An 18,326-nucleotide genomic window follows, 5' to 3' on the forward strand; every position below is an offset into this window, starting at 1 on the left:
TTCGAGCACACGCACTGCGATGCATGTGCAGAACGCTACAATCGGCCGATTGCGTGTGTAATCGCAGTTGCGATCCTTGCTGAATCAGGCCCAAAGTCCTTTGACACATCGGTCCCTCGGCTTCCTCAAAAACAAGCAGCGAGCAACCATCAGAAAAACCAAGCAACTTGGAAAAATAAAAAACAAGCCCATGGTTACAAAAGAGGAATAACGCAAGGACTACCGGGAGCTAAGCCCAGGACCACAACTCCCGTCATGCCGCAGGAGAGTATAGGGCGTGGCGTAACGTGTGACGCAGCTACGTTTGACGTATTCCAGGACGTTGCTGTGGTAGCGGCGGGCGCCATGTTGGGGCAGACGGGAAGCGTTTAGGCGGCAGGTTCCGGCCGCTCATTGTTGTCCTCAGAGCCGGGTGTGCTTCGGGTGTCCGCCGGCCTCCTCATGCCCAGGGACCGCGGGCGGCGGGAGGAGTGAGGTCACCATGCCGTTGTGAGTAATCGGGGGAGGGGGGGATGCCATGACGTCATTACCAGGCTCCGCCGCCGCCGCTGTGACCCGCCATGGTGCCGCCAGCGCTGCCTTATCCGGGAAACCCAGTGGCCCTGTGTCCTTACACTACCCATGGCCTATGCTACTGAGTTATGTGTCCCGGTGCAGATCGTGTAGCATGGGTACACCCGGGGCACCTGCCTATGTTATGTACACATATATGTATAATGTATAGGAGTGTACTCATGAGCTACGTCAGTGAGCACAGGGCATAGATGCACAGGTTACATGCTAATCATGCATGTAGCATACATACAGAATGTTTAGGCCAGGGGTCTTCAACCTTTGGTCCTTCAGCTGCTGTGGAACTACAGATCCCAGGATGCCCTGCCACAGTTTTAGCATGCGGTTATATCAAAATGGTGGCAAGGCATGCTGGAATGTGTAGTTCCAAAGCAGCTGGAGGGCCAAAGGTTGAAGACCCATGGTTTAGGCTATATCCATGGGATACGTAGATGAACAGATGCACAGATAACATGGTATTAAAAGATAATTGTATGGGGTATATCCATGGGTTACGTAGATGTACAGATACATATGTTATGCATACATAATGGCATAGAGGGTCTACCCATGTTTTATGTGATATTTATTAATACATATGTGTGGCTCATCTAGGTGCACAGATGCATAGGTTACATGGTATTTGTACATGCAGCATACATAGATAATGTATTGGGTATGCTTATGGGTTATCTAGGTGCTTAGTTACATGATATTGATACATGTACATAAAAGTATAGTTTATATACATGGGTTAGCGTAATGCACATATGAATAGGTCAAATTTAAATCGTACGGGGGGGGGGGGATTCAATTATTTGTGGGATATGGCCTTTTCCCTGAGCATTAAACCAGTGTTACCGAGCGCTAACCCATTGATTCTATGTAATGTGCGGAATCATTGGGTTCTCCCCATGCGTTAAACCTCAGAGGGTGCCTTTTCTCGTGGTCTTCCTGAAGCTGCAATGAAAAGTGCACCTCATAATATATAGTAGAGGTTTTTCAATATGTGGCCTCTGGCAGTTTTGCTATTAGGAGCTATATTATCACATAGGCTATCAAACTCATTTCTAAAGGCCCCCCATACATCAGCAATTGATTGCAGCAATTGTGCAATTTGCATTCGATTGAAAATGGGAAATATTTTTATACACAATCGATTGCAAATTGCACGATTGCTGCAATCAATTGCTGATGTATGGAGGCCTTATGGGCTCCATACAGTTCATGTTTTCCAGGTCTTCTCACAGGATCACAAGTGAAATAATTAGCACCACCTGTGGATCTTTTAAAATGTCAGTGAGTATTGAATGCACCTGCTAGGTAGTCTGGAAAACATGAATTATTTGGGGTCCTGACAACAGTTGAATTTTTTTTTTTTTTTTTTAATCAAGTATTTTTATTGCTTTCTTTTTTCGAAGTCCAAACGGACTCGAAGGAAAGAAATACAATAAACGAATACAAAACAAAAAAACCCATAGTAACCAAATTACAGGGAAATAGAATATCAAATATAAGAGCGGATGTACACAGCAGCATCAAGAAAAAGCAGAGCAATAATATATACATAAAGTATATACTGAAATCGAACAAGAATCAATATGTCTCAGTATCAGATTAAAGCTGTAAATAACCACTGTGTTTTAAATCCTACCCAGTGGTTGCCTAGGTGTGCAGGTGCATAGGCTACTTGATACTATTGCCCGTATTCAATTTGAGGCGAAATGTCGGAATCGGTGATAATTTGTCGCCGATGTCATCTTCGCCTATTTCAATTATCCCCTTATTCAATTACATTGACTTTTCGCACCAATGTAAAAAAACAGGGATAAATATTCGCCAGCCTTTAGCAGGCAAAAAAAAAGTGCTGAATTGGGGTTTAGGGGTGCAGGCTTAAAAAAAAAACTAGCCTGCACCCTTGGGAATGCTCCCTTAAAACGAAATGTGCAAAAAAACAAAGTAAAAAAATAAATAAATCGGGACACCCCAAAAAAATTATTTTAAATTTTTTGGTGATAAAAAAATAGGGGGAACAGTGTTTAAAAATAACGAATTAGGTTCAAGGGTATTCTGTAAGTAAGCGGCAGGTGTTTTCTAGAATAGGATATTAGCGGCAGGTGTTTTTTTTGCAGAATTTGAAAAAAATTATTTTGAATGGGGACTATCGTCTTCTGATTGAGTTATAGAAAGATTGGTATTATTGAAAAACCACTGGCGCATGATGGTCCTGTTACTTATAATACTGTAGCCGGAAACTGTTAATAATAAGTCATAATGGACACCCACAGCTTTAAATCAAAACATGCGCCATTGAGATTTCCCTCCATAGACTTAAATCAGGACACTCGTTACACATTCATTCCACCAGGTTAGTGGGAGGTTTTGTGATCTCACAAAAGTAAATAATGGAGATACTGGCAATTTAACCGAAGTCACCTGTTTATATAATACTTTCTTTGACCATTACAATGTATGGTAAAACGTTCTCATTCTCAAGAAGTATATGCAACTATCAGCCATAACATTAAAAGCACTTGCCTAATATTGTGTGGGTCCTTCTCGTGCTGCCAAAACAGCTCTGACACGTCCAATCATGGATTCCACAAGATCTCTGGATGTGTTCTGTGGTGTCTGGCACCAAGATGTTAGCAGCAGGTCCTTTACCCACTTGCCTGGCATGGTCGTATCTGATACGACCAGTCAGAAAAGCTCAGTGGGCGGCTGCTGGAAGATGATCTTCTAGCAGCCGCCTATCTCATAGGAACCTCCCCGGTCCCTCTGCACACTTCAGACATTCCCGTGTGCCTGATCGATGAGGCAGCACCAACACCCGGCGGCTGCAGAGAGGAATGAGCAGCCGCCTGGAATATAAAAACCAACAGCGCTGTCACCCTTTCCCTCCCACTGCACCAACATGCGGCAGCTCGTTGGGACCCACCTCCGGCAGCTGCAAAGGTCACAGCAGCCGCCGGGAAAATATTCAAAGCACAGCGCTCAGGCGCTGTCACCCTCTCCCTCCCCCCTGCAGAAAAATGCGGCTGCCTGTTGGGACCCACCTCCGGCAGCTGCACAGCACTCTCGGAGGAAACACTGCTCCTCTCCCTCCCCCAGCTCTGCGAGAGCACGGTGAGACAGGAGCAAGCTCCAGCCCACAAATTATACCCTGCCTTCAAAGTAAGTGTGCATATATGTATGTGTATATAATTAGACACACACGTATATACTGTAGATGGCAGCACCCCAACCGATGTTAAGGAAACATTGGCAGCTGTGGTCTCAATCGATGTTTCTATCGATGGCCATTACCACTATATACCTTAAAAATTGCCATTTTTATGGTATACAGCAGTGTTGGCTAACCTTGTCACTCCAGCTGTTGTGGAACTATATATCCCAGCATGCCCTGCCACAGTTTTAGCATGCCCTGCCACAGTTTTAGCATGCCCTAATAGCAAAACTGTAGCAGTGCATGCTGGGTTATGTAGTTCCATAACAGCTGGAGTGTCAAGGTTAGCCAACACTGGTATACAGCATTTAAATAAAAAAACATTTTTCTGCAAATCTGTGTTGGATAAGTTTTATAAAGCTGTTCTTGACCTAATTCAACCATAAAAAAAAAAAGACAATTTCGGAGCGGTTTTTGGAAAAAAATTTTGTCGGTTAAGCCCTGTAAGTTGCGAGGTGGGGCCTCCATTGCTGAGACTTGTATTTCCAGCACATCCCACAAATGCTCGATCGGATTTGATATCTGGGGAATTTGGAGGCCTAGTCAACACCTTCAACACTGTCGTGTTCCTCATACTATTCCTGAACATTTTTTGCAGTGTGGCAGGGCGCATTATCCTGCTGAAAGAGGTCACTGCTATCATTGAATACCCTTGTCATAAAGGGGTGTACTTGGTCTGCAACAATGTCTAGGTAGGTGGTATGTGTCAAAGTAACATCCACATGAATGCCAGGGCCCAAGGTTTCCCAGCAGAACATTGCTCAGCGCGTCACACTGCCTCCGCAGGCTTGCCTTTGTTCCCCATAGTGCATCCTGGTGCCACCTATTCCCCAGGTAAATGACCCACACGCTCTCGGAAGTCCACATAATTTAAAAAAACACTTGATTCATCAGACTAGTACACCTTTTAGTGCTCCGTGGTCCTGTTCTGACACTCAAGTGCCCATTGTAGGTGCTTTCGGTAGTGGACAGAGGTCAGCATGGGCAGTTTGACCGGCCTGCGGCTACGCAGCAAGTTGTAATCCACTGAATTCTGACACCTTTCTATCATAACCAGCATTACCTTTTCAGCAATTTGTTACTGTAATTCTTCTGTGGGATCAGCCCAGGTGGGCTAACCTTTGCTCCTCACATGCATCAATGAGCCTTGGACATCCATGACCCTGTCGCCAGTTCACCGGTTGTCCTTTTCTTTTTTTTGTACTTTCTAACCAATGCATACTGGGAACACCCCACAAGACCTGCTGTTTTGTTGGTGCTCTGACAGTCGTCTAGCCATAGCAATTTGGCCCTTGTCAAAGTCTCTCAGATGACCATTTTTCCTGTTCCTACACATCAACTTCAAGAACCGAGTGTTCACTTGCTGCCTAGTATATCCATCCCCCTGACTGGTGGTGCCATTGTAACAAGATAATCCATGTTATTCACTGCACCTGTCAGTGTCTTTAATGCTATGGCTGATCGGTGTATAATAGTCTTATGTTCAACAAAATTGCGTTGTCAAAAATATCTCAGCAGTTTGTTGTATCAGCTGAGTGTGCTAAAAGCACCAGAGAAGAGAGCAACACCCCAGGCAGGAAAGAGGAACTGCACGGGTTGTAGTAGTGTTAGTGATATTTAAGGGGTCTTATAAGAGAAATTACTCCATAACAGCTTGGAAAGGGATGGCATCATCTCATGTTAATGCAACAAACTGCTGAGATGTCGACCAGAGTGGGCTAGAAGCACCAGTGCAGAGAGCGACACCCCAGGCAGGAAAGAAGGATTGCACGGGTTGTGACAGGTGCAGGGTGCCTGAATGAACACTATATACATACAGAAGACCAGCTGGCTGGTGTTAACAGCATAACCTCATCGCATGAATGCATTAAAAAAAAATCCTAAGAACAAGTTATTCAAGAGGAAATTTGAAATTGAAGCACCCATTGGAGCAATAACTTTGTGGGTGGACAAGGCAATGTGAAGGGGTGGTGGAAGATGAACTGTTATCAAAGAGATGGTTGTATCCTATACTACAGAGAGTAGGTTAAATGTGTGTGTGTATATAATACATTCTATTATGAAACAGGATAATGTGTGGTTCAGGGTTTGATCTGATCTTTTTGGGGGGAATTCAATTGTTTGCTCCTGTAGCTGTTACCAATGGGCTCCTGGCAAAGCAATTCAATTGTTGCTACATTCGGGGCGCGAATACCACCGGCGCACAGATTTCTGCTCGCACCCTTCTAAGGCACACAAACTGCTTTTTAGGGTGTGCGCAAATAAGACTTTTGACTGTTTGGGCACGACATGCGCGAAAAAGAATGGGTGGCCAAAACAATTGACTTTCGTACCCCGGTATCCAGTCAGATCAGACGGTAGATTGGGCGACGAAAAAAAAAATTGAACAGTGTCCCCTTTATGGCACTTACATTGTGATAGATCAGTTTTAGTGTGTGTGAAGTACCTGGGCTTAGCAGTAGGGGAGAATATAACATTGTGGGCCTGATTCAGAGGTGAACACAATGCTGATTTTCACGTAGTCTAGCAATTATTGGCTGCTACGCATTTCCTGAAAACCCCTACGATACAGGCGTTACAGTGTACGCTCAACAAAACCTTAGCTATCAGGAGAGACCATATCAGATATGGGGGCGGCAGTGATGGAGGTTCCTGAGAGGTGGCCTGAAGTGAACGCAAAAAAAAAAAATGTGGCTCACGGGCCTGTTATGGGATTCTCGCTGGCGTGTTAGAGAAAGCGGCTGCGTCCTCAGATGCGCAGCCACAGAGGCCATGGTCAGATGGAGAAACTACACCTGCCCTAGGGCTGGTGCAAGTGTCGATGGTGGCCTGTCAACAATCACCAGCGGTGTTACAGCGTGCAGAGACACTGCAAGTGTGCGATTCAGTGCTTGTACGTTCAGATGCACGCTAGAGCACAAGCGGAAGGCTGATACTAGCATTTGCATATTATCGCTGACTCGACTCCGCCGACAGACAAGGCAGCGTCCAGCTCAGAATCTGGCTGTGTGTTTGGGCTTCTAGTGATCTCCTAGACACGTGAATGTATTTGGGACTGTCACTACCACACAACTTTCAGCACAAATTGGTGGTGTTAGAACATATTTCATCTAGTTTTGCTCACAGTATGTGGTAGATTCATTTAGCCGCCGGTTGAATTTGTGTGTTCTCCTAATGCCCAGAGCTAATCAGTTATTGACCCCCGAGCAGCCCCGAAGCTTCCGTTAGTGCTCAGTCTAGCTTGCTCCTCCAGGCACCATCCCCAGAAGAACACGCAACGCTTCTCAATCCACGGCTACTTAAATCTTCCACTCTGAGTAACAGAAAAGCGCTTACAGATTTGTTCTAATCGCACAATCCTGTGGATCCAGGGTCTGCCCAGTGTCGCTCTTCCAGTTCCTCATGTGGATTCTTAGGATCTAAGTTATGAGTTGAGAACAAGTGATATTTATATCCTAGGTCCACCAACCGATGACCTATATCATCTGTTTTTATTTGCATTACTTCCTGTAAGACCCACTAGGTGTGACAGCCCTGCTCACATTCAATATTACTAATGCTAATTGTTGTTTAAAGTACTTCAAGGAAAGTTTGTCAATTGACATGCCCTGCCTCTGCCACGCTCACAGCCAAATTTCACCAGTTTGCTCTGCCCAGAGGATATGATTGGTAGCTGGTCTGCCAGTGGAATCACGGCCATTCATTGGGACAGCAGAACATATTCCAGCGCTGCTCTTAAATTCCTTATTGAATGCCCGAACCTTGGGAGCATGGTCTACGAATTGATCCTGTGTAGGACGACACAAGCAGAAAATTATGTCTCTCTCCATGTAGCAGCAAAACCAGTAAAGAATACTCCAGGGAGTAGATTCACTAAGGGGCGGTTTATCAAAGCTTTGACCAACTTTGATCAATGGTTTTAATATGGCAATAAAAATAAATGGTAAAAATAGGATGTATTCCTATTGCTGTTTAAACATTCTGTCAAAGTGAACGGTGATTGGCAGCCTTGACAATCCACCCCTTAGTACATCTACCCCCAGGAGTCTGTACAACCAAAACTGCCTAAATATATTCAAAATCTATAAGTGAGAGCATCGCATGATTGGATGGCTGCATCGCTTGTCCAGTGAGGTGCTTCCTTTACTTGGGTATCTCTGCTGGGTAGTTTTATAAACAACACCATGTCCAGGTGAGAAATGAAGGTTGGGATTCTACTGGTCTCCTGCTTACTTCTGTACCTAATCGTTAGTGCATTTGTTTAACTTGAAAATTAGCTTGAGTAGGTTAAGCTTAAAGGTATCCCAAAGTTCTTAATCTTATATAAAACAAACTTTTAAATCAGCATGTTATAAAGATATGACCAAACTGTAATTTCACACCCACCCCTTTCAGTGTAGCTGCCCTTGCAATGGCTTAGCACTTATCTGAGTTATATTGGATCAGGTATCTAAAAGACCATTTCTGGAGGGTGTATAATGAGGCTACTCCTCTTCCACTGTGTCTTTAAGCTGTGTGGGTCGGCAGCACTTTACTTCTGATGAGCAGGAGCTTACCTTCTCATTGATGCACAGTCTGATGCTGCAAGGTGAGAATGGACTGGCTAACCTGGGTACACAGTATGCGGTCTTTGGAAATGGTGTAGAACTTTAAAAAACGAAAACACTCCTGAAACATACGTAGATGTTTTGCGCACTGCGCCATTTAGGTGGAGTTGGGAACGTTGAGCAGTGTCTATCCCATCAGCGCTGTAGTTTCTATAAACGCACACCAGGGAAAGCCGCATGTGGAAGCAGGATAGAGCCTGAACCTGTTCCTAAACAGCTGAAAGAAACCACCATCAGGTAATCCCCTAAGTGATGTTTTCACATATGCACTAAATCCGGGAAGTGTGTTTCACTACTCTTGTGGAACCTACTCGGAGGAAGAAATGCAAGTCACAACAAAATAAAATCTGTGCACCTTGTGATGAAAGTTTTCCTGCTTCAAAATGAAGGTATATTTTATAACGCAAGCAATTCCCGGAACAAAGCAAGAAATCGGCTTGCAGAACAATTTAAAGAACTTATTGCATAAATGAAGGAAGCCATCATCACTAAAGATCATAGTAAGACATGGGATTCTAAAAGAACAAAATATATTTTAGCATGGATGTAGGTGCTTAAATATTCTCATTCAGTAAGAGCTTTATCAGGGTTAGTGGAACACTCCTGTCGTGATGAGGCTAGTGAAATTGAGGCAGCACCTAGAAAAGTAAAGTTGGATAATGTGGAAATGTATAAATCTGTGGGGTTAACAAATGTTCAAATCAGCACAAAGATCTCTTGAGGAGCACAGATGCCAAAACAGTGTTCCTGACGCATTGGATAAGGGATTTAATCCACAAAGAATGGGAATAGGTAGAAAAACCTCAGTAATACGAAGAGCGCACGTATTAATTTGCTGAGGATACTGAAATGGAGTTTACCAAAGTAGATGCAGCCATAGATAGGATGTCTGCTAGCATGACCATTACCATGGAAGATGGGTTTCTTCTTGGAGACCCCATGGATGGAAAAGCAAAAAATGTACTTTTCAATATTTTTCCGTGATGAAATAGGATTTTAATTTGGTACTATCATAGCTTCAATGACTACAGCACCAAGATTATTGGGTATTGCAGTAAATATGGATATTGAGGACATGGTAGAACAAAAAATACCTGTTAAGCAGACTAGGGCTTCTGCTGGCCACACACACTGCGATATTTTACCTGATCTGGCTGATTACGACATATTGGAACAACAGGTCATGTAAAATATGGCCAGATCGTGAGTCCCCACTCACGATCACGATGCGATGCGCATCCCCGCTGGTTTCACATCGCATTTTCAGATCTGCCGTGCAGTAGGGCAGATCTGACAATCTAGGAGGCGATGCAGGAGAGATCGTTTGAAGATTGGACACCAAATTGTGTGCATATCGTCTGCAGAGCTGCTGGGGAGAGTTTCAAGGGAAATCGTACACCGGCTGATCGTGTGCAGATCGCCATGTGTGTGGCCAGCTTTACACTGTGTGGATATGCTGTACACACTTGCAGTTTCTGTAAGATCTGTAGCATCAACAATAGTGGCCATAACCTCCCTTTTAGGATAAACTTCTATTTGAAGAAAAGCTGGATTGACGATACAAAAATCAAGAGTGATGTCTAATTTATTGAGACAGGCGATTGATCGCTAACTACCTCCAGAAGGGAAGGTTTTTCAGCGACTTATAACGTGAACAGAGGCGCAAGGATTTTTAGGCAGTACATACAATAGGCAGGATTTTCCTTCTACTTTTTAGGCAGCTTTTATGGACTTTCAAGATTAAAAGGCAAAATCCAAAGCACCCTGCAATGAGTGGTCTGGATCAGTCTTCTCTAACTCCAGTAAGGGGCAAAATTGAGCACTATGCTGACATATGGTCATATTCCATCTAATGAATGGTTTTAAGGCGGAATACCAACAGTATCCAAAAATACATGCCTTGGTGCAATCCAGTGTACCATCAGATTCAGCAGAACTAGAGGCCATGCAGAATGGGCTATGACCTTAACAAAATGAGGAGCAAATTGCCCCAGTTCAGAAGGACCAAGGACTATATTATATACTATGCCTTGTCAAGAAAACCTCAGGAGCTTTTTGCGCTATTTTGGACCTGAATGTCAGGCATTTTGGGATGGAATGAGTAAATTCTGTTTTCAGTGACCAGAAAAGAGGTTTTACTTACATACAGGGAGGGCGATTCAGTTGTTACCGCAGCTATTTCTTTTGGCGACCACCGGAGCATTTGTTGCTCCTTTCAGGCGCGAATAGCTGCGGTTGCACACATTTATGCTTGCAGCCTCCCGAGGTGATGAGCAAAAATGTTCGATAAGTCATTACTTTGGACGCCCAAAGCGGTACTTTAGACGGGTATAGCCACTTTTGTGCGTCTAAACCTGGTGCTTCTGGCCGCACACTCGCGCCCTAACTGTGTGCAGCGCGGCTATTCGCGTCAAACGGAGCAACAATTTATACTCTGGCACCCAAAAGAAAAAGCCGTGGTTAAAAACAATTGAAATGCCCCCATAGTCTTCAAGATGGTTAATTTTACATTGCAATTCAGCACAGGAAGTTCCTCCGGTTAAGCTTAATGGGGTAACCTTTCTAATTCACCTGTCTATCTTTAGGCCTGGCAACCTCTCCCAGGGACCTTTACAAATGTTTTATAGTGGCAAATTTTAGAAAGCAGAGGGGCATTGACATACTCGTTACAGAAGAGTCAGAATATGCATTAAATGCCAAGACAATAAAATTGATATCCTTATTGCAGATACATGGCTAGATTGTGAACCGGCCAAAAAGCCAGCTCATTCCCTCAGCGCAAATTCAATTTCTGGGGTTTCAAATACCATACAGGACAAGGGAACCTTTTCCCAAAATACAGCATGCCCAGTACAGGTCTATCAGTGGACAATAGTAAGGATGTGTTTCTCCACCATATGGGCAGTTCCCTGGACATGCAGGAATATTAGCAGTCTTCAGCTGGAATTGTTAGATGCTGTTGGATCACCGCATCAACCTGACGAGAACCGGCAAAGATGTATCTTATCTAGCGGCAAAGGATTAAAGGACACATTGTATGTTATGTTCAGCTCCAGAATGGGTAATACTGACAAGAAATTCTAGTGCTGGGAATGTCCTGTATGGAAAACCGTTCAACCGTTTTAACTATAGGCGGCAGTGGACATTCGAATAATGGTGGATTTCGTAAATCTTTATGGAGTTGCCAGGAGAAGTACTGATCTCTTATGTGGAAAGAACCGTACAGTCCCTTAGGGCCTAAATGTAATAGGCTGCGGGATATGACCAAAGATTTTGTTGAGTTAACATTTATATTAAAGCATGTTTGGTAAGGCAAATCCCAGTTGGTTTGTCATAGTAAATATAGCAGCTTTAAACTACTCTCTGCAATCTCTGGACTTTCAGGATTTTTTTTATTTGAAGGGTGATCACTGAGAACATTTTTCATTTTGGGCACAACAGTTGTGCGGCATAAATTATATGCAATATAAAAATATTTCCCGAATATACCTCACACCAGCCCACATACCCCTTCAATGTCTCTCACACCAGCCCACATGCCCCTTCAATGTGCCTCTCACACCAGCCCACATGCCCCTTCAATGTGCCTCTCACACCAGCCCACATGCCCCTTCAATGTGCCTCTCACACCAGCCCACATGCCCCTTCAATGCCTCTCACACCAGCCCACATGCCCCTTCAATGCCTCTCACACCAGCCCACATGCCCCTTCAATGCCTCTCACACCAGCCCACATGCCCCTTCAATGCCTCTCACACCAGCCCACATGCCCCTTCAATGTGTCTATCACACCAGCCCACATGCCCCGTCAGTGCACAAATAAAAAACACCTGGCCCCACAAAGTTACTAGACAAGCCTGTGTTTGGCACTGCAGCATATAGCATGAGAAAAATACTGGCCACTAGATGGGGGGGGCCCTCATCATTCAAAGCCTCACCATTCAAAGAACGGGCAGTGGGCGAATATTTTAAGAAAGGAGGGGCAAGGGTTTACAGGGATTCCTTGGCCCTGCAAATTGTCTTATGTATAAGCTTAGAAACGTATGCTGACAAAGGCCTCTACTTTTAATATGTATATTAGATGTAGTAGTTTTTTTTTTCCATTGTGCATTGATTTGCTCCACCCTCATCAGCACTCTGCTATAAAAGTATTAGACCTACATTCCTGCACGTTCTCCCGCCCCTCGCGCCTTAAACAGGGTGTTTAGTCGTGAAAACGGGCATTCTCCGACTAAACTTCCCGGCGTGATGCTGTTTCCGCCACGCTAAGGGCAGAAATAGCATCATGCTTGTACTTTTGTCGGATTTTTACTCGCGCCCCTGGAGGGATGCAAAAAGAAATCCTTAGTCGGGGTTAACAGTGCGGTTAATTGAATAGCTCCGGGAGCCCATTCTCGGCGCTATTCAATTCGCGTTGAATTGAATCGAGCCCTTGGTGTAGTATTTTGGTTTGGTATGATACTGGAATCATTTTATATAGAGAAAATAGACAATTTCCTGATATTACATACTCTTTGCAATTCATGCAGCCCTGAAACTTGTTCAGAAATATATATTAGATTATAGAGCCAAAAAAAAAAAAAAGTTTTTCAGGTTCAACAATTACAGGTTCCAGAACAAAATGTACATTTTGCTTGATTTTGCTGTTTAAAGAAATCTTATAGACAAAACATACATAAAAATGTAGTTTTCAGTAGAATCATGTGAGAAGAGTCACTGTCCTTGATCAGCGAGTCCCGTAATGTCTCCGGGGATGGATTATTCTGCTAGAACTGTCCTTGTGGGAAATATGAGTAGCAATTTGTCCAAATAGCTGATTTTAAGGCAAAATTGGCTGGCTTTGACTTGAAAGACAAACAATTCTTCTTAAAATCCCATTACAGAAATCTGATTTTGGCGACAATTCGCTACTCAATTAATTTCCCCCCTCAAGTAGCTTATTGTTCGTTGATTGGTAATACCTTTACCACTTTCACACGAAATTAACTCAAAAACCCAGCTTTTACCTGGCATTTAATGCACAGGGTTTTTTTGCTGGTCTCAGCCTGTAACCCCCCTTCACACAGAAAAGTAAATTGCATGGTCAAGCATTTGGACCCGATAATTTGCGGCTCAACCCGGGTATGTGTTCTGTGTGGAAGGTTCAACCCAGGTTGCAGTTCCTGGGACTTCGACCCTAGTAATATCCAGGCTCAAAGTCCCAGGAATTTTGACCTGGTTTGACCCTTTCACACAGAAAAAGGACCAGTGTTGATCCTCAAATTACTGGGTCCAAATGCTTGACTCTGCAATTTGGTTTTCTGTATAAAAGGGGCAGAAGTCACTTTAATTTAGAACACTTTGCCTAATTCCACCCGCCGTTGCATTTTTGGTTTGTTTTTAAGGGGTTATAGAAAAGGTTTTATGCTATAAGTGTTTAACTAAATGATTGTCATTGTTTACATGTGGATTGGTGTTAAAAAATAAAAATACAATTTTATTTTTTTTTACTTTACAGTAATTAATTGCATTTCAGTGTATTTTATGTGTATTAATGTGGTTAAAATCAATAAAAAGCAAAGTGCATATATTTGTAAATGTGCACGTAACTGCAGTGTGCTTTTACTTGTATTTCAGCATGCAACGAATACAAACTCACTGCAAATGGCATTGTCTAAAGGTGTTGTAGCAGTAGTGCACTTGTGGACCCTCCACCTACTGCCTTCTAATATAACACAGGCTAGGGACCCCCATTGATTTGCTATGCGAGAAAGGCAAAACTAAACTGTTGTAATTTTATTTTTATTTTTTTGATTCATGTATTATTTAATATTTCTGAGGGTGAAATTCAATTAGCAGCGCAAGGTAGTAGCTCCAGAGTTATGTGCCCGGAGCTATTCCGTTATTCCCGTAGTAAGCCACCTCTTAGCCCGTGACACTGATTTTGCTCGCACCCTCCCGATGGTGTAAGGAGAAATCCTTGGTTAACTGCTGCCTCTGTTGTAGTCGCGAGGTTACCACATGCGGTAACTGTATCACACCGGGCGCTTTAACCCATGAGATGCAGTGAACCGCGACTAAGCCCTGGGACAGGTATGATGCAGTAATTGAATAGCTCCGGGCACTTAACTCGGGAGCTATATCCTTGAATTTCCCATAAAATATTCTGTCTCACGGTTCTGTGTGAAATTATTGTAGTTTTGAAAGCATTGAAGAGGAGAAATGTGTTTTTGTTTTTTCTAGGCCCAAATGTTTACTGGTAACTTTACTAGTCGTATGGTCTACACCCGACCAAAATGTAGGCACCTGGCCAGGGTGACTTTTATTAAGACTGGTGCGAAGGCAGGGGATGTAATATATAAGGGGGAATTTAATTAGGTGCGATGAGCCGCTTTTCCGCAAAAGAACTGCTTATTGTACAATCCATTTCCATACTTTTCGTGGGGGCGAATTCTCCATACCATTTGCAGCGAAAAGTTTGGCTTAATTTGCCCAATAATGGTGTCATTTTTCGGTTAAAGTGCAGTGAAATGGGTTAATTAATGTGGGACATGTGTATGGGGAGGCTATATGAATGGGACAGGTGTTTTTAAGATTGCAGGTGGATGTTATAGGCATATTTTGAAGGGGGTTTTATAAAGTGTTTTTAAATTACACAAATTCATATTTATAGGCATTTTTATGCACCCCCTAATTTAAAAACATTTATTTTGCCAAAAAACAAAAAAAACAACTTGCTTTGTATCATTATTTCACTGTTTTAGAAATATGCATAAAACAATCATTTGACACAATTTAAGCACCACAAATCCTTTTATTCGGGCCACTAATACACTCTTATAGTGTTATCCTATATCAATTTGCCTTTATTGGGGCACAGGAAGATTTCACCATTTTCATCTACACTTATCGCTGGTAAAAGCAGGTAGAATTTTTGCGCAAATAGAGATTTGCAACATTTGGGATTGAATTGTGTGGGAAAATGGGCGCGCGCAAAGACACGATAAGCGGAATTTGCATGTGAAGGGTGCAATAACTTTATGCAAAAAAAAAAATGACCTCGTTATCACAGCTAATTGCATTCCTCCCCCCACTGCAGCTACCGGTCAGATTCTCTTACTATAACTCAATGACTGTTATTACTGGGTACTACCACCAGGACCCTGCTCACTGTCCCTCAGCGACTAGTAGCATTCCTCCTCCACTGCAGCTACCGGTCAGATTCTCTTACTATAACTCAATGACTGTTATTACTGGGTACTACCACCAGGACCCTGCTCACTGTCCCTCAGCGACTAGTAGCATTCCTCCTCCACTGCAGCTACCGGTCATATTCTCTTACTATAACTCAATGTCTGTTATTACTGGGTACTACCACCAGGACCCTGCTCACTATCCCTCAGTGACTAGTAGCATTCCTCCCCCCACTGCAGCTACCGGTCATATTCTCTTACTATAACTCAATGACTGTTATTACTGGGTACTACCACCAGGACCCTGCTCACTGTCCCTCAGCAACTAGTAGCATTCCTCCCCCCACTGCAGCTACCAGACAGATTCTCTTACTATAACTCAATGACGTTATTACTGGGTACTACTACCAGGACCCTGCTCACTGTCCCTCAGCGACTAGTAGCATTCCTCCCCCCACTGCAGCTACCAGACAGATTCTCTTACTATAACTCAATGACGTTATTACTTGGTACTACTACCAGGACCCTGCTCACTATCCCTCAGCGACTAGTAGCATTCCTCCCCCCACTGCAGCTACCGGTCAGATTCTCTTACTATAACTCAATGACGTTATTACTGGGTACTACTACCAGGACCCTGCTCACTGTCCCTCAGTGACTAGTAGCATTCCTCCCCCACTGCAGCTACCGGTCAGATTCTCTTACTATAACTCAATGACGTTATTACTGGGTACTACTACCAGGACCCTGCTCACTGTCCCTCAGCGACTAGTAGCATTCCTCCTCCCACTGCAGCTACCAGACAGATTCTCTTACTATAACTCAATGACTGTTATTACTGGGTACTACCACCAGGACCCTGCTCACTGTCCCTCAGTGACTAGTAGCATTCCTCCCCCCACTGCAGCTACCAGACAGATTCTCTTACTATAACTCAATGACTGTTATTACTGGGTACTACTACCAGGACCCTGCTCACTGTCCCTCAGTGACTAGTAGCATTCCTCCCCCACTGCAGCTACCGGTCAGATTCTCTTACTATAACTCAATGACGTTATTACTGGGTACTACTACCAGGACCCTGCTCACTGTCCCTCAGCGACTAGTAGCATTCCTCCTCCCACTGCAGCTACCAGACAGATTCTCTTACTATAACTCAATGACGTTATTACTGGGTACTACCACCAGGACCCTGCTCACTGTCCCTCAGTGACTAGTAGCATTCCTCCCCCCACTGCAGCTACCAGACAGATTCTCTTACTATAACTCAATGACTGTTATTACTGGGTACTACTACCAGGACCCTGCTCACTGTCCCTCAGCGACTAGTAGCATTCCTCCCCCACTGCAGCTACCGGTCATATTCTCTTACTATAACTCAATGACTGTTATTACTGGGTACTACCACCAGGACCCTGCTCACTGTCCCTCAGCGACTAGTAGCATTCCTCCCCCCACTGCAGCTACCAGACAGATTCTCTTACTATAACTCAATGACGTTATTACTGGGTACTACTACCAGGACCCTGCTCACTATCCCTCAGCGACTAGTAGCATTCCTCCCCCCACTGCAGCTACCAGACAGATTCTCTTACTATAACTCAATAACTGTTATTACTGGGTACTACCACCAGAACCCTGCTCACTGTCCCTCAGTGACTAGTTTATCATTTGATGTGGTCACAGCCGGGAGGTGGTTGTTTATTTGGGATTGCTCTTTCACATCGTATCTGTTCTCATTCTTTCTCTTTAGTCCATTGGGAAACCAGGGAACCCCACAGCAGACACAGAAGAATTTTGGTATCACCTCCCCTATCAGCTTAGCGGTACCCAAGGACACGGATTGCACCCTCACAAACAAACTCATAGAGACTTTAAAACCTTTTGGTGTCTTTGAAGAGGAGGAAGAATTGCAGCGGAGGTGAGTAATGCTGTTCTATTGGCCTAAAGGGGCATTGTGCTTTATATAATAGCTGCAGCCACTGTTATGAGAGTCCTGCCTACACTTCTCACTGATAAAGGTACAGGCTCACCTTATGGGGAGGTGTGTTTGTGTGTCAGACTGATGTGCAGAGAGGAGTCTGTATCCTCAGAGATGGTCCCTGCTTTATATCAGCAAATCATGACTGCAGCTCACATTGTAGAGAGGAAGCCATCTGTAGCTCACTGATAAAACTAGCTTCAAGCAATATGTGTATTTGATCATACACTTAAGATCTTTGAATGCTCAGGCAGACATTTTGCTTAAAACATTGAGGGGAAATGTAATCAATTGGTAATTCACATAGACCCATAAATCAGAATATATTGAAAACTGTACAGAATGTAATTACCATTGCTCCGTGTGATGTTACTCGTTCCCAGTTAATCAGTAGGCAGATGATTACACTTTAATGTCAGTGTGATATGCCCTATTAGCTTCTCAAATGAGGTAACTATAAAAGAGTTGGTACCCTTCGGCCGCGTCAGTCCCAGGACTAAACCGGAGCTGATCACAGGACACTCGCATCCAGTCCAGGGTTAGGTGACACATAACCTGCAGCTATACTATCCCGCCCACTTGGTGTGAATATTGTATTGCACCCTCTGTTTCTGTCCCTCTTTATCATACGTAGTGTCATGGTACAGTGCCTCTAGTGGTCAGTTTGACATAAGTTGTTGGAAAAGTTTTTATACTTATTTTTGCACAAACAAATCAGCCAAAATGAATGTGACCGTAGGAATGAGTATTACAATTACATGATGAGAATAATATCACAGCTTGTACAA

The 18,326-nt window shown here is 43.7% G+C and overlaps 1 protein-coding gene across 1 annotated transcript in view; it reads left to right on the top strand.

Annotated features, from left to right (window-relative positions):
- Nucleotides 1-315: 315 nt before the first annotated feature.
- Nucleotides 316-18,326, top strand: part of PAPOLA (poly(A) polymerase alpha) — a 55,355-nt gene continuing 37,344 nt past the window's right edge. Inside the window, exons 1-2 of the mRNA XM_088455355.1 lie at nucleotides 316-489; nucleotides 17,311-17,478. Of these exons, the coding sequence (XP_088311481.1) occupies nucleotides 482-489; nucleotides 17,311-17,478 (176 nt within the window). The 5' untranslated portion in view covers nucleotides 316-481. The remainder of the gene's footprint in view (nucleotides 490-17,310; nucleotides 17,479-18,326) is intronic.

The sequence above is a fragment of the Taudactylus pleione genome, unplaced genomic scaffold, assembly GCF_031769625.1.
Source record: "Taudactylus pleione unplaced genomic scaffold, aTauple2 ptg000652l, whole genome shotgun sequence".
Taxonomy (NCBI): Eukaryota; Metazoa; Chordata; class Amphibia; order Anura; family Myobatrachidae; genus Taudactylus; species Taudactylus pleione.